General features: G+C 43.3%; 1 protein-coding gene across 1 annotated transcript in view; it reads left to right on the top strand.

Moving 5' to 3' along the window:
• The first annotated feature begins 391 nt into the window (after positions 1–391).
• The window catches only part of DCDC2C (doublecortin domain containing 2C), an 18,895-nt gene continuing 5,150 nt past the window's right edge, over positions 392–14,136 (top strand). The window contains exons 1-3 of the mRNA XM_015425357.1: positions 392–690; positions 6,483–6,534; positions 12,220–12,296. Of these exons, the coding sequence (XP_015280843.1) occupies positions 392–690; positions 6,483–6,534; positions 12,220–12,296 (428 nt within the window). The remainder of the gene's footprint in view (positions 691–6,482; positions 6,535–12,219; positions 12,297–14,136) is intronic.

Raw genomic sequence — 14,136 nt, 5'->3', positions numbered from 1 at the left:
CCCGCCCTGTTTGATTTACACCCTTGCCCAACACGTTTCCACGGCAACTACCCTATCCTCTTTTCTCCCGGTATTTTGCTTGCTATGGACAGTGAGTCACAATCCTTCCCCTTCACGTGACGCCACACCCTAGGAAGAGGTAGGCGTTGCTGTCCCCTCGGAGACTTAAGGGTGGGGCTCAGGGTTGGTGCACCTTTGGTGACACTCTGAAGGAGGGGGTGAGGGGAAGGGGCTCCATCTAAGCAGGAGCTCAGGCGGTCTCTGAAGCCTACTCTGTCTCACTTCTCCTGTGTTGGGGGTGGATGGGAGGGTGTAATTTTTAATTTAGCTTTGTTTTTGCAGGCACTGTGGTGCTTTTTACCCCCCACACCCCCAAACTGGGGTGTTCAACATGGTGGCAGCCCCACGGTCTCGAGCTGTATACAGCCTGACAGATGTGACCCCAGCTCGGACGATTTGGGTATACCGTAACGGTGATCCCTTCTTCTTGGGGAGGAGGTTTGTGATCAACCATAGATATATTCCCACCTTTGAAGCCTTTATGATACAGCTAAATGAAGGTGTGGCAACACTTTTCGGCGTGAGGAATGTGTACACACCCCGAGAAGGGCATTCTGTTAAAGACCTGACTGACTTGCACTCAGGAGGCAAGTATGTGGCTGCTGGAAGGGAAAAGTTTAAGAAACTGAAGTAAGTATGAAAGCACTGAACAAACATAATCAAATCTTGGGTGACAGAAATCTATCTAGCCCTGTGTACCAAAACCTACAAACACATTTTGCTCTAAAATATTTTGGGATTTTTTTTGTTACTAGTAAATTCCAAGGTATTCCTGAGACATTTTAGAAAATGTTAGCTCTGAGCCAAGAATTGCTGCTGTGATATCAAATAATAAGTTGCTGAGGTCCCTTTTGCAAATGTTTTGTGTATTTATTTTTTAAAATTTTATTTATTTCATTTATACCCCGCCCTCCCCGCACGCGGGGTATTCTTTTGCCACTGCAGTTCTTCTAGTCTACTATACAGAAAGGGGAGGTAGTGTGGCTGCTATGTGGCTAGTGGGAATTGGTTATCGAAATGTCATCCCAAACCTGTGTAGACACGCTCCCAGAAGTTAGGGCTATCTAAGATAAAAGCTGTTTTTCCTCCTTGTGGAGTTTTTTGTTGCAGGTTACAGGTCAATCCTCCGGGACATTTTCTTTTTCTTTGCCCTTTTGGCAACCTTCTTCTGCTATTGATTTCTTATAATTACTGAGAGGGACCAGAGACAGTAGGATATAGGAAACCTTTGTTTTGTCCCTTCATAGCTTGGCCAGATCACAAAGATAAGAAAAGTGAGAGGAGGTAAAGAAGTGTATGATGTAGAAAATACCCTTTCTTTTGTACCTCTTGGTCTCTCTCCATTCCATCTGGGGAATTATCCAAGAGTAAAAACAGTGGCATAATAAGTATATCCAGTTTATGTGAGTATTTTAATTCTTCCCATTGTTATTATTGATCGCTTATCGAACATTTTAACAGTACAAATTGCTTTCTAAATTTTGTCATTTTTATCTCAGCTATGTACATTATATTCCTTCTTAAAGAAGGGGAAGTGAAGTTGCAAGATGATTTGCCCCACAACTTCACAACTAAGAGCCAAAATTCACACTTAAAATTTTTAATTTGGATTACAAAAGTGTCAAGATATGCATGTGACTCTATAGGGTGGATACAAGCAGTTTTCCCACTGGAGAGGAAGGGGTCACCAAAAGGCTACCTTTGGGGATCACAGGACCTACATAAACCATGTGGAATGGGGGCTGTAATAAGGAGGGGAACTGACCAAAATTGAATGGATATTTATTTATTTATTTCGATTTCTATCCCGGTGTAATGCATCCAGTTCTGACCGCGTGGCCAACTGGGGCTCCATGTGGTCAAGCAAAACCTTCGAGCTTCTCTCCAGGAAACAATGGACTAAGCGGATCCTAGCCCGCACCTATCTGAGGGCTAGGTTCCCGGCCGAGAGCCTGTGGAACTCTCGGCCACTGTAAATAGCCTATTGCGGTGTAGGGGTGTGTTTTGGGTGGTGGTTTCACGGGGGATATAAGCCGGCCTGCCAGCCAGCTAAAGTTGTCTCGTTCCACACTAATAAAAGTACGTAAGCTGAAATCACTCGTCTGTCTGCGTACTTTTCACCTGCCTTGCCTGACAAGCAGGCTCAAGGCGGCGTACAATAATAATTTGCAAATTACATTGATGCAATTTACATTAATGGAAAGGCTGCCTAGATCCAGCTTTGTCAATTATCAATGACAGGTGTTTAAACGGCTGAATTTCATTGCAATAAACATGGAAGTTGAGATTACCTGTCTTGATTCCTAGGGAGCCCAGCTATTTCAGCACACATGAGCCAGTCATAACTGGTGGCTCCATTGTGTATTTTGCCATTTAAACTTGGTCATCAATTATATTTGTGTTTAACAACTAAGAGTAGGATTTGACCTTATGCCTTGGATATACCCAAATACCTTATTACAATAATAAATTGGCTCTCCACTTTAAATATTGCAGGACTATGTTTTCTAATTGTCAGTTTGTTTATTTTTAACTGTTATACTCCTTGTACATAAAAATGTCAGGAAATGGTATTGCCCTTGTCATCTTATATGATCAATGTTTATTAGGGCGATTCTTCATTGGCTTTTCCCTCCATTGTTTTAGCAAACCCACCTTGGAACAGAAATTCCCCTCTGTATTGCATGCTGCTTTCACTTTATTTAATCATCAGATTCTAATAAAACATCAGCATGGAGAAGGCAAAATAGCAACAATAAATAATTAAACAGTACAGTCTTTCCTAAAAAGTAAGGTCTGTTATCTAAACATGGGGAGGGTGGTAAGCCTTGTTAGATAGGTATTCCCGTGAGCAGTTGCAGCAGTGGGAAAGGTTTTTGTCTGGTTGCCTCCTGAAATACCCTGAAAGATCTTAAGGCTTGAGAACAAGTTTATACAAGGGTTTGCAGGGGGGGCATTACTTCAGAGAACCAAGGCTGAGACCTATTTTGTCTTAAAAGATTAATAGCAACACCTTGAAATTGGGCCCAGAAACACTGTGTTAATCAGAGTCATTGTTTGAGAACTGAAATAATAACAGTTGTTTGTTCTGTTTTGCTAGAACAACTCAATATTCTAGCCACAGCACTTGGAACCCATTTTTGTCCAATGATAGCTCTGCACAGAGTGCATTGCAGTAGTCCAGCCATCATAGCCTTTCTGTTGTCTGAGTGGTTACCAACCCACAGGAGCTGAATTTCACTGAGCAGTACTAGCTGCAGCCCAAGAAAGGGGAGGTTGGAAACTTCTAGCCCACAAATGGAACTTTTAATGACCCTGTATAATTTTATGTGCAGCACTAAATGTTGTTAACAATTAAATTGAACGTGATTTTTTTGTTTCATATTTTATATGATTTCACTGTATGTCATAGGTGGGGCTATTGTTTAGTGGCTTTTGTGACATGATAGGGTATTGCTGTTCCAACAAGGGGTGATTCTGCATCTAGCATTCACATTTTCTCAACTAGGAGGAAAAAGTGCAGCTCAAAACCACATCCAGATACCTTGGGGCAACGCTGTACTGACTGCAAAGTCACCCCTGAACAGCCATAGATCTATCTAGAAGGTACCATAAAATCTGATGATCAAAGAAAGCAAAAGTGGCATGGAGTGCGGAGGGTACCATAAAATCCGATGATCAAAGGAAGTGAAAGCAGCATACAGTGCAGAGGGGAATTTCTGTTCCAAATTGGGTTTCACCGGAGGGAAAAGCCCATGCAGAATCAGCCAAGGATGGGAATAACTGGTGTAGTGAAGCAGATTGCTTCCCAGGTTTTTATTACTGTTAATGAAAGGCAAATTGTGTGTAGCAAGAACATGCTAAATGTTTCCCTGCTAAGGCTGAAAGTTGTACAGATGAATGTTGACCATATTTTGAATGTATGTTAAACCATAGGCTCCTAGAATATCATTGCACAGAATATGGCCATTTTGTGCCATCTGCTTATTTAATTATGCTGCAGAAAAAGAATTTGTTAACTTAAAATGCTATAATAACAGCACAGGGACAATGCCACTGTGTTGAAGGTTTTTGATTCAGTGCAGAGGATTACTTGGTAAATTGAAATATGAAGAGTCAGATTGCAGATAACCAGATTCTGTGTGTCATATTCCATTTATTTCTACTGCAGTACCTGAACAGAAATTCTCCTGAATTTTAAATGGTGTGGCTGACTGGGTGCCCCAAACAAATATGCTCTTACACAATTTAACTAAGTGGTGATCAAGTGAAGAGTCTAATATTTCAACTGAAATGTACATCTTTGGGATCTGGAGTTCTACATTTCAGCTGCAGTTTACTAAAGCTTTACACCAGCAAAGTACTGTCTGTTCATATGTTCCTGCCATTGTTCTTGTTTGGTGATCTTAGGAATGTGCAGGCATGACCTGGAATAATTATACGGACATTCTTTGAAAGCTGCAGAACAGTTTTCAATATAATTTAATGCTGAACAGCAGTTTGATTTGGCTGTTTGCATTCATGTTTCTGCATCAAGTGTTTGAACTGGTTTTTGTTTGTACAAATGGAGACTGGCTTCTTGAAAGTGTATGAGAAACCTGAGTTCATGCACTGATGGTTAAATTCATCTGTTTTTGGCGACCTTTACTTTGCTGAAATAGTAGTATGTAAATTAAATAAATAAAATTCAGTATAATAATTGTTTTACTAGTGATGCACATTTTCTAGGAGTAGTTATAACAAGAGGCGGGACCCGCAATACTCGCGGGGGGGGGAGTATTCCCCACAGCTCCCGGCCTGCAGAACTGGCAGTAGGTGAGCCCAGCCTTCTCCCTCCCCCCTCCCTCTCCCCAGTGGCGGTGGTGAGGCCAGCCCGTCAACCTTTCTCCTTCCCCCCTCCCTCCCCTTACTTGTCAAGGAGGAAGCTGCCGCGGGTAAGCCTTCTTCCCCACCCCTGCCTGGCCCTGACGGCGAGGCCCGTGCAGCTCTGAGCTGCTGGGCCCACCAACCCCCCCCCCGGCAATGGCGGCGAGGCCCATGCGGTTCCTAGCTGCTGGGCCTGCCAAACCTCCCCGCCCCCCCATGGCAACGGTGGTGAGGTCTCAGCTCGGCCCGCCAATCCTCCCCCCTCCCCCAGCGGCGGCAAGGCCTGGCCAGCCCGCCAAGCTTTCCCTCCCCGCGTGGTGGCGGCGGCTGAGTGGCTCACAGCTGCCAGCCCGCCAAGCCTTCGACTTCCCCCTCCAAGTGGCGGTGGTGAGGCAGTTCGCAGAGCATTCCCTGCGCATGCGAACTTTTACTTTTGTGGGGATTTAAATATCCCCCCTATATTTTTCTACTTTTTAGATTTTTGTGCACACCTGGGGACTGCCCCAAGTGTACAGGAAAATCTCCTTGCCCCCCAGGTGCCCCCGACGTGCGGATTTAGATATTCGCACGCAGGGGGCGCCTTCGCTATTAGATATATGGATTGTTCCCCTTGCCTTGTTATAAGTGAATCCTTCAGTAGTAGGATTCTAGTAGCAAATCCATTTACCTATCCTTAAATACATTAGGACCAAAGGTGGAATCTAGCAGAAGTTCCACTGTGGGTTTTGGACTTTCAAAATAGCTCTTGAAAATAATGATGTGAGCTGTAAAATCCCAATTGACTGACTCTTATTAGAAAGTTGAAAATACTGCTGTTAACAGTATGTTGAAAATAATGTGATGTCCTCAGACCTAAAACTAAGTTATTTATCAATGTGTTAAGGGCCTTGTACAGTGACTTTGCTATATTGCTTTTTGATACTGTGAAATAGCCTCATGTGAATAACCCGAATGTGGTGATTTTAACAGGTTGGAAAGAAAAATAAATACAAATAAATAAGTATGTGTTTATTGTAATTCAGTTACCATTGAATATGTCTGGTAACATGTAATGAGTTTACACTGCTGGGGGTAAGCCTTTTATCCCCTATCCCCTGTTGGAGTTCAAAAATTTTCCTTCTCACATTCTCATTTTCCTCACTTTTAAGTTCCTGTTTCTTGGGGGGGGGGGGGATCTGTTCTGTTTGCATTTTGTTCCTTCTAGTGGTTGATTTTATATGACAATAGTTGATTTCCAGCATAAATACCTTCTGTTTAAATCTGCAGGGAGATATGCTGGAAATAAACCATTGTAATGTCAAATTGACCACTAGAGGGGAAAAAATGCATGCAGAACAGGACCCCCCCCCAGGGGAAGAAACAGGAACTTAAAAGCAAGGAAAATGAGAATGGGGAAAAGCCCACAGTAGTAGTTTCTGAGGTATTTAATGATATACCCAAGAAAATCTGTGCACATCCAGCTCCACTATAAGAGGGGGCTGCTGGCATTAAAATATCTAAGTGAATTTTGAGTTGAATTAAAAATGTTTAATCCAGTCTTATATATTTTTTGTCAGTTACTTTGGTATAGGGGCAAAAAAACCTCAAAGAAAGAAGAAGGATGAGGTGGTGAGTATTTAATTAGTGTCATTTTCGGTTATTGACAGGAGGAAGCAATTACTTAGTTTTATCAGTATCTAGATAATTTAAAAAAGGCAAGGATAATGCATGGCTGAAATTCCATAATTCTAACTGTTCGCATAGTCTAGACATATTGAAATAGATCCGAAGGTGCCCTTCTGCCTCTGGATAAATCTATTTACAGATGGGAGTCTGTAATGGAAGACTCTTTCCATCAATAGAAGATTCATCTTATGTGACTATGCCTCAAAGGGCACCTTTGGAGCCAACTCCTGGTTTGAATTCTGTGCAGCACCAGTATAAGAAGCTGGTGGGAGCAGATTTTTCTGACCTTTTCCCCAGCAGTTCCTTCTGAGCCTTGAAATGGAGATGCCAAGGCAAGAGAATCAACTGTCTTGGCCTCTTCCAGAGCCTGCTGACAGAAGATTCAAAAAAGGGATGATTTCTCTCACCTTCCCTTCCTCAGTGTAGCCAACTTGTCTTGTGTGGTTTTTCATCTGAGTGGGTCCCCAGTCCTTGGCATCTCTTTTTCAAGGTTCGCTCTCCATAGAATTCAGCCCCCTGAGTTTATGGTGTCATTTTGTTTGTTGTGTATTTTATTGCCAGTACTACTTTTGTCATGATAATACTGTAAAAATGAAAGCTGCAGGCTTAGATCCACTGGAAGTTTTCCATGGACGGAAGGGCATATAACTCCTGTTACAGTCATATGCTCCCCCAAATACTGCTCCTGTGGGACAGGGAACCCCAAGGAACAGCAGGAGGGGAAGACAAAGGTCTGCCATGAGAGGATAAGTATGCAAAAATTTCCCCCCCCAGCATGTGTGGAAATACTCCAGTGACCCCAAGCCAGTGTTTTTGCCAATCTACATCTGTCAAGATTTATTTTTATTTTTACCTGTTCTCAAACTTCGTCATGTCCCTGTGGACAGGGCTTTTTTTCTGGGAAAAGTGGTGCCGGAACTCTCAAGAGGGAAATGGGGAAACATGGGATTCTTTGAAACAATATTATTTTCATGCACTACAGACTCACCTCAATTTTAAAGCAGTTTCCAAACTTTAGACATGTTACCAACTTGTTCAGTTCTTTTTCGGGCCTTGCTTTTGGTGCCTAGCGATGAATGATGACCTTGAAGCAACCATGTTTTAACATACTTTGTTAAATCAAAGACTGTTAAGATAGGTCCAACAATTTTATAAACAATAAAGTTGTTATGGTTTTGACTGACAAGGAGGAGTGACAGTCAGGTTCATCTGGGAAAATCCCCTTTCACACTCACTGGAGGAAATAGCTGTATTGAGAGTGCGCCCAATCTGAGGCAGTTCCTTGGGCATTTCTTCTCTGAATGTTAGATGTTCTCTGAAGGCTGGAATGGCTTCTCTTTCTTTGAGCTGAAATCTTCTTACCAATGTGTATATTCTTCCCCACAGAGAATGTTGTCCCTTAAGTTTGCTGGCCAATTCGTAGAATCCAGAACTCTTCCACATCTTGACAGTTCTGTGTCATCTTTTGAAAGCAGTCTTTTCTGAAGAGAAATTTTAAGTTGATCATGGAATGCAACTGAGGAGATTGGTGGGTCATCAGTTCTATTTTTTCTATGCAATGGGACACCCTTAAATTGCAGATTTTCTGTTGCCTCAAGTGCTTCCTTATAATAAGGACCTGGAACAGTGCTTCTCTTCCCACAAACATCAACAAGACACTTAGTCTCGCTGTGGGCTTTGTACAGATCACTATTTCTCTCCTGCAAATCTGAACTCAGTTCTGATGGTTCTTGCATCACAGATTAATCTGAGATCCAAAATAAATTTAACTGATGTAATCTTTCTATGAAGACCTTCATATATGCATGTGTCCTTTCTGTCGTGACCATTTGCTGATTTACCTTTTTCAAAATGAAGGACTAGGGCTTCATAATCCTGCCAAAGAGCCAAAACAGTTCTATAGCTAGATGCAACTCCTCTTGTAGATAGAATCCTTTCAATTTTTAAAATGCCTATCTCCAACATAACTGCACATGACTTGAGCTGCCTTGCATTTTTTGAAGATGAATGATATATAACATATAACTTGTCCAAAAAACTCTTAAATCTATTGATGCCCAAAACATCTTTTGTAACATCATGTACTGATAATTCCAGCCTATGACTAGCACAGTGCCAGAAAACAATGGCAGGGAATCTGGCTTTGAAAAGTTTTGAAACTCCTTTATCGGATCCCAGCATCACTGCAGCACCATCACATGCCAATGAAACTAAATTTTCCTTTAAGAATTCTTCAGTGAACCCTGGCGACTCAGTATGAGACATCAAACTTTTGTATATTCCATTTGCTGTTACGACTTCCAGCTCTGTCAAACCAATGAAGAGATTTACAGGTTCTTGCATGTCTTTTCCCTCAATGTAGAGGTGAATATACACTATCAGTACAGGTTTCTGACTCATTGAGTATCAGTGAGATTTTACTGTTTGATTCAATAATCTTTCTGACTAATGTAGTTCTCATTTCACTGTCAATGTGATTTATAATATTTATACAGGCAGTAGCAGAGTGCAAAATTCTCCCCATTTAGTTCTTGTAAATCCATTCCGGCTTCAAAATTATTAAAAGACTGGTTCTTTTTAGCCACCTTATATGCAGTACAGAATATTTTATTAGTAATTTCCTTCTCTCTTGTTAGTGACTTCAGACATACTGTTTCAAGCTTTTCTTTTTTTCTTTCTTCAATTATCTTAATTATTTATTTTATGACCTGCACTTTCTCTACGGTCAAAAATCTTTTTCAGGGATGTTGGTTGCTGTTTCCTATTTTCACCATAAGATGTTATCTCACAATTTATCCGTTCTTTAGAAGGCCGCACATCCACATTCTTCTCTGTGCCTAGCAGCCAACATTTTTGCATACTGAGCAGCCTAACTTGCCATCGTGAAAAAATAACCAATCATTTTTTTTACAAATTCATTCTTCTGCTCTACAGTCCAGCAACTGGGTCAGAAGCTTCCATTAACTTCAGAGACCAAAGTGGAACTCCCTGAGTCACTTGTTGCATTTTGAAGTTCCAAACCTGAATTCTTGGGAGTTGCAATTCCAGCTGTATTGATTGATGAATCCCTTGATGTTGATGAACAATCTTCATTTGCTTTACGTTTTGTTGTAGACTCAATAAAATAGTCCGAAATCCTTTTCATGGTTCTCAGTAGCCACATGGTCGACACACACATGGAGCTCACCCCCCCCCCCGAAATTGCAGTGGTCCCTCATCTGAAGAATGCCGCTGCTGCTGCCATTGCAGAATGGCTCTTACCTCTTACCATCGCAGAGCAGTTCTTACTAAGAAGAAGCAGTGGAGGCCATGGGAATCTGGAATCTGGAGGTCAGAGGATGGCACTGGATGAGAGGGTGTCCTCTTGATACCCCATAAAATGTGGGGTCCCTCAGGGGGCTATCCTCTCCCTGATGCTGTTCAACATCTATATGTGCCTCCTCACCCAGCTGACAGGGGGTTTCGGGCTGGGCTGTCACCAGTATGCTGATGACACCCAGCTATATCTGCTGATGGAAGGCCAGTTGGACTCTGCCCCAGGAAACCTGGCTGAGGGCTTGGAGGCCATGGTGAGGTGACTGAAGCAGAGTCGGCTGAAACTGAATCCGTTAAAGATGGAGGTTCTCTGGCTGGGTGGGGGAGACTCAGGTTTGGGGTGCTACCTCTCAGCTCTTAACCACGCACCTTTAACACTGGCACAGACAGTCAGGAGTCTGGATGTAGGTCTGGATGCCTCCTTGACAGTGGAGGCCCAAGTCACAAATGTTCCCAGACTGGCATTCTTTCAACTACGCCAGGTCAGGCAATTTGCCCCCTACCTGTCTCACCCTGACCTAGCTATGGTAACCCATGCAACGGTCACCTCTAGGCTTGATTACTGTAACTCACTTTATGCTGGGCTGCCCTTGAGGCTGATCTGGAAATTACAGCTTGTTCAGAATGCAGTGGCCTGGGTCCTTAGGGGGACACTGATGTGCTTTGCCAGCTGCACTGGCTCCAAGTTGAGTTCTGGGTCAGGTTCAAGGTTTTGGTCTTGTCCTTTAAGTCCCTCAACGGTCAGGGACCAACGTACCTATGGGATTGCCTCTCCTGGTATGTCCCCTGGAGATCACTACACTCAAGTGACCAACATCTATTGGAAGTCCCTGGCACAAAGAGTGTCTGGCTGTCCTCAACGAGAGCCAGGGCCTTTTTGGCCCTGGCTCCGACTTGGTGGAACTCTTTGCCTGCTAACATCAGGGCCCTGCGGGATCTGTTACAATTCCGCAGGGCCTGCAATGCAGAGATGTTCCACCAAGCATGTGGTTGAGGACAGCAATGGTTTTTAACAGTAACGGTTTTTAACAGTTTAATAATTCTTAATAACTGTCTCATTCACAATCTGCTTTCACCCCTCTTCCCCCATCGCTAATGTAATCTGGAGGGCCAGAATGGTATGATGGTGCCATATGGCCATTGGGTTTTAGAATTGTATTTTAAATTATTTAATGTGTTTTATATGGCTGTTGTGAACCGCCCTGAGCCTGCTTGTGAGGAGGGCGGTATACAAGCCTAATATAATAAATAAACAAACACTCTGTCACATTATGTTATATTTAGCTCAGAATGAGTGTGTCAGTGAGTCTAAAGGTTCACATGTTAAGTCAGCAGTTACCTCCTTCCACATCTAATTTTAGCTATGTGTGCTATTGATTTGGTTTCAAACCAAAGTTCTTAAAATACTATTGTCAACAAGTGCTTATTGGAGGTCCTCTATCTTTTGCAAATGTACTAATAGCTCTCAGATGAAATGTTTGGACACACCTCTTTTTATCGATATAAAATATGTTGCCTTATTCAGTACTCCAGGTGGGGTTTTTCAGTCAAGGTAGCTGTTAATGCATAAACACACACAAACACACCTCATCGTTATACATGACTAATCTGCTGATCGAACTGTATCGACAGCCCAGAAGGACGCTGAAAAAACCTTAGCTGTGACATTATTGCAGGGGTCCCCTGCATGGTACCTCTAGGTGTCATGGTGCCTGCCAAGTGTTTTTAGAAAGCAGGCAGGACTTGGTGGGGTTTTTGCCCAGCAGGACTTCTGATTGGCCAGTGGAGATCTTTGGTTGAGCAGATTGAAAAACAAAACACTGTTTCCAGCAGCAGCTGCCACAGCACAAGGAGGACATTCACTGCATGACTGAAGGTAAGCTGTGTGTATACAAGAAAATATTTTTACACAGTATGTTCATTTTAAAAGACATGATCTAAGCTGAGCTTCTGCCTGAAATGCTGGAGTGTTCCTGTTAGAGTTAACCTCACTTCCTGACATTTTGTGGTTGGCTTTGCCTCCTGTGGCAGCCATTTTGTGGTTGTGCCCACCACCCTGTGTCAGAATTCCAAAGGTGCCTGCAGGCTCAAAAAGGCCAGGGATCCCTGCTTGACTGTTGTGTGGGGGATAAGAAGTATAAAGCACAGTGGAATTTGGAGTGTAAAAAGATGATGGTAGATTATGTCACACTCACTGATGGTTGAACAAGCGCTATGGCTTTAAAACACTGTAATCTGCCTTCATATATCTTCAGCATTAAGGATGAAATTTTTAAAAATTCTCGCATCCCATACCCTGTGTTGTTTTTGCAGATCCGACCAGTAGTCCACAGTAATATACAAGTACCTTCCAGATGGCAGTCGTTCTATAATAAGCCACAAATTCTTAAGTAAGTATATTGTGATTAGGACTTCTTAAATTGTTAGCATTGAAATAAGAGAGATATAAATATAATGCTTGCCCATTTGAAATTTTAAAAAATTATAAAGATAGTCAGCCACAGCAAATCTAATTTACAGAAGTCGATTTCACTTGTGAATGAGGAGTGCATCAGAAGAAGAAGACTTGGTGTTATACCCTGCTCTTCAATACCCAAAGGAATCTTGGAGTGGGTTACAATCACTTTCCCTTCCTCTCCCCACAGCAGACACCCACAGCAGAGAGCTCTGAGAAAACTGTGACTGGCCCAAGGTCACCCTGCTGACTGCATGTGGAGGAGTAAGGAATCAAACCTGATACTCCAGATTTGAGTCTACCTCTCTTAACCACTACATCACTGCTGGCTCTCAAATGTACATGAATCCAGCTTGTTGCCAGTCTTATGTGCAGTCCTCATTTCTCCCCCTCCCTTCTCATGTGGAAGATTGCACTTAAAAATTAAGTACAATTCTCTGTACTTTACAAATGTGGGCAAGTGGGCTAACCAGAGCTGGTTCCCCCGTCTGCCTCCCCATGGGAATTCTAAGGAGATGTGAGATGCATGCACAAGTCTGGCAAAAGGCATTGGAATTTTGAAACAATTCCTCATTAGATTATACTCCTTGATATTTGTCAGTCTAACGAAATGTGCATTTGACAAAGTGGGCTGTGGCTCACAAAAACTTATACTGCAATACATTTTTCTTTAAACTGCAGCAGGTTAACATTGGCTGCGGTCAGACGGAACAGTAGCCATGCTAGAGAGACAGAAGATAGGTGGATTTTCCGGGCGCGATCTCACCACCACATCTGGGAAGCATAGAGCTCCCGTGGCTCAACCGAGGCTTCCCTCCGAAGATGCGCGGCAAAAAACTAGTACCTTGGAGGTACTAGTTTCTGGAAACCGTGGGGCAAGGGCGGGCATCTGATCGTGTTTCCGGTGGCATCCGGCGCCCGCCCATGTCCCCTCGCAAACAGGTCATTTTTTCCCCAAGGCTCCACGGATGCGCAGAAGCACCCAATGGAGCACGCGCACACTTCAGTTTAAAAAAGTAAAAAAAAAAAAAACCCGTTTGCTGCGCCGCCCCGCTTCTTTGCCTGTGGTGTGATCGGCACCTCCCCCCTAGCCACGGGACCTCGACGGGACCTCAACCGGACGTCTGATCTCGCAGTCGCGCATTAGATTGCCCCAGGGCAAACAGCCACGCTCCCCCCCCGCATCTTCCAGCCCGTGTGACCGGGGCCATTACTACCTTTCTAGAATTTACATTTATGATGCATTTAAATGCTAAGAAAGGGAAAAGGATGGTGGTGCTAGCATAGCCTTTACATTTACATAGTTCTGAAACACTGGATGTCATCTGTGAACTGTAATACCTAAGGGAAAAGTGAGACTTCCAGATGAAATGACCCACTCCATTTTCTGTTCTCTTTTTCATTGTAGATCTAAGTACTTTATGCAAGTTTTTTTCTTTTTAATTCTGCTCAAGTATTTCTGGGACTTTGAAACAATTCCTTGCAAGAAACTTCTCTTTTTTGACATTTGTCTTACATAGGCCCCGGCCACACGGGAGACTTTGGCCCGGGAGAGGGACGGATTGGGGGCACAGCAAACGGGTGCGATCTCACCGCTATATCTGGGAAGCGGCGCGCACCCATCCCCGATCCGTCCCTAAACCCTGAAAACCTGCTGCGAAAAAGAACCTCCTACAGAGGAGGACTTACCTGAAGCACCGCTGCAAGCGCGGCCGTGGGATCGCCGCCGTGCCCGTCATCCGGATCAATCCAGGCTCCCCGCCGAACTGTGCATG

Source organism: Gekko japonicus, unplaced genomic scaffold, assembly GCF_001447785.1.
Source record: "Gekko japonicus isolate JY-2015 unplaced genomic scaffold, Gekko_japonicus_V1.1 scaffold153, whole genome shotgun sequence".
NCBI lineage: Eukaryota > Metazoa > Chordata > Lepidosauria > Squamata > Gekkonidae > Gekko > Gekko japonicus.
This window is presented reverse-complemented; position numbering and strand designations above follow the sequence as displayed.